Below are 1,301 nucleotides of genomic sequence, written 5' to 3' on the forward strand. Positions count from 1 at the left end.
TCTGCAGAGTCTTTTACAGACTTGTGGGGACTCAATGATGTTTTCATAAACGTTTGAGCTGCTTATTTAAGAACCAATCATTTAAATCTGACAGAAAGAATGTAGCTGATTGATTCATCGACAGGAGGAAACCTAATTAGTTTGATTTATTTACCACTTACTGTTTGAGACAATGAGAGACGAAATGTTATTTTAAGGAAACTATTTTTGGGTGAAACATGTTTAGATGTGTTTGGTTGTGAACTCTTGTCAACAGGCTGAATACGTAGAAACAAGCCAACGATGGTGACATTAGCTTCCTGACTAGTTGTTTTTATACTAAATTCACTCCCATATTTTAACAGTGTTTCTGGCCCCCTGCAGGGCTGCTGCCGAGGCCCCGGAGCCCGACAACATTCAGGACATGGAGCTGAGGGAGGAGTGGCAGGATGATGGGTTCCCCAGGTAGGAGTCCCCTTCATTAAACCCATAAACGCCTCCATCAGCATCAGAATTTGGACACTGATGTTCATCAATAGTTCCTATCAGCTCCAAAAATGTATGAAAAAAATATATAGAAGCGACTTTTTTGTCCCATACTGGGGAGAGTCAGGTGTGACAGTGGAATAACTAGGAGACAAACACAACTACACTGGAAAAAAATCGGAATCTAGATAAGTCATTTTTTCTTAAAATAAGTGAATTTGTTCTTGTATTGAGGAGGTAAAAGGGGCAACTTGCCAATGGCACAAGAAAACTTACATTTAAAATAAGAAAACACAATAACATTGTCTTATTTCAAAGTGCATTTTATCTAATTATCTTATTTCAAGAGTAAAAATACTCATTTAACTGGCGAACTATTTCATTTACCAACTCAAATTAAGGGTAAATACACTTAATTTAAGAATTTTTTTACTCATTTCTAGATCGTTTTTCCAGTGTAAGTGATATTAAACAAACTGTACTGCAAAAGAGACAAATAAAGTCTCTTAGGAAGTAAAAAACATTTAAATTCAACTCAGTTTATTTCTATAGCACCAATTCACAAACTATGTCATCTCAATGCACTTTACAGTTTGATTCAAAGTTTTCTATCAAAGGAAAACAAGCTGATTGCATCGACTCATTGATGCTTCAGCAATCCCGCACACTAAGCATGCTTGTAGCGACTGTGGAGAGGAAAAACTCCCTTTGAACAGGAAGAAACCTCCAGCAGAACCAGGCTCAGTGTGAGCGGCCATCTGCTGAGGCCGACTGGGGTTCAAGGAGACAGAAGCAGAGACACAGAAAGAAGCTACCGCCCAGTTATTGATAGACAT

The 1,301-nt window shown here is 38.1% G+C and overlaps 1 protein-coding gene across 3 annotated transcripts in view; it reads left to right on the forward strand.

The window, feature by feature from the left end:
* The window catches only part of LOC107095255 (bcl-2/adenovirus E1B 19 kDa-interacting protein 2-like protein), a 16,929-nt gene that overhangs the window by 3,699 nt on the left and 11,929 nt on the right, over positions 1–1,301 (forward strand). For all 3 annotated transcript variants that reach the window (XM_015391271.1, XM_015391269.1, XM_015391270.1), the window contains exon 2: positions 364–444. In XM_015391271.1, coding sequence (XP_015246757.1) covers positions 364–444 — 81 coding nt within the window. The remainder of the gene's footprint in view (positions 1–363; positions 445–1,301) is intronic.

This window comes from Cyprinodon variegatus, unplaced genomic scaffold (genome assembly GCF_000732505.1).
Source record: "Cyprinodon variegatus isolate N-32 unplaced genomic scaffold, C_variegatus-1.0 Scaffold534, whole genome shotgun sequence".
In the NCBI taxonomy this organism is placed as follows: Eukaryota; Metazoa; Chordata; class Actinopteri; order Cyprinodontiformes; family Cyprinodontidae; genus Cyprinodon; species Cyprinodon variegatus.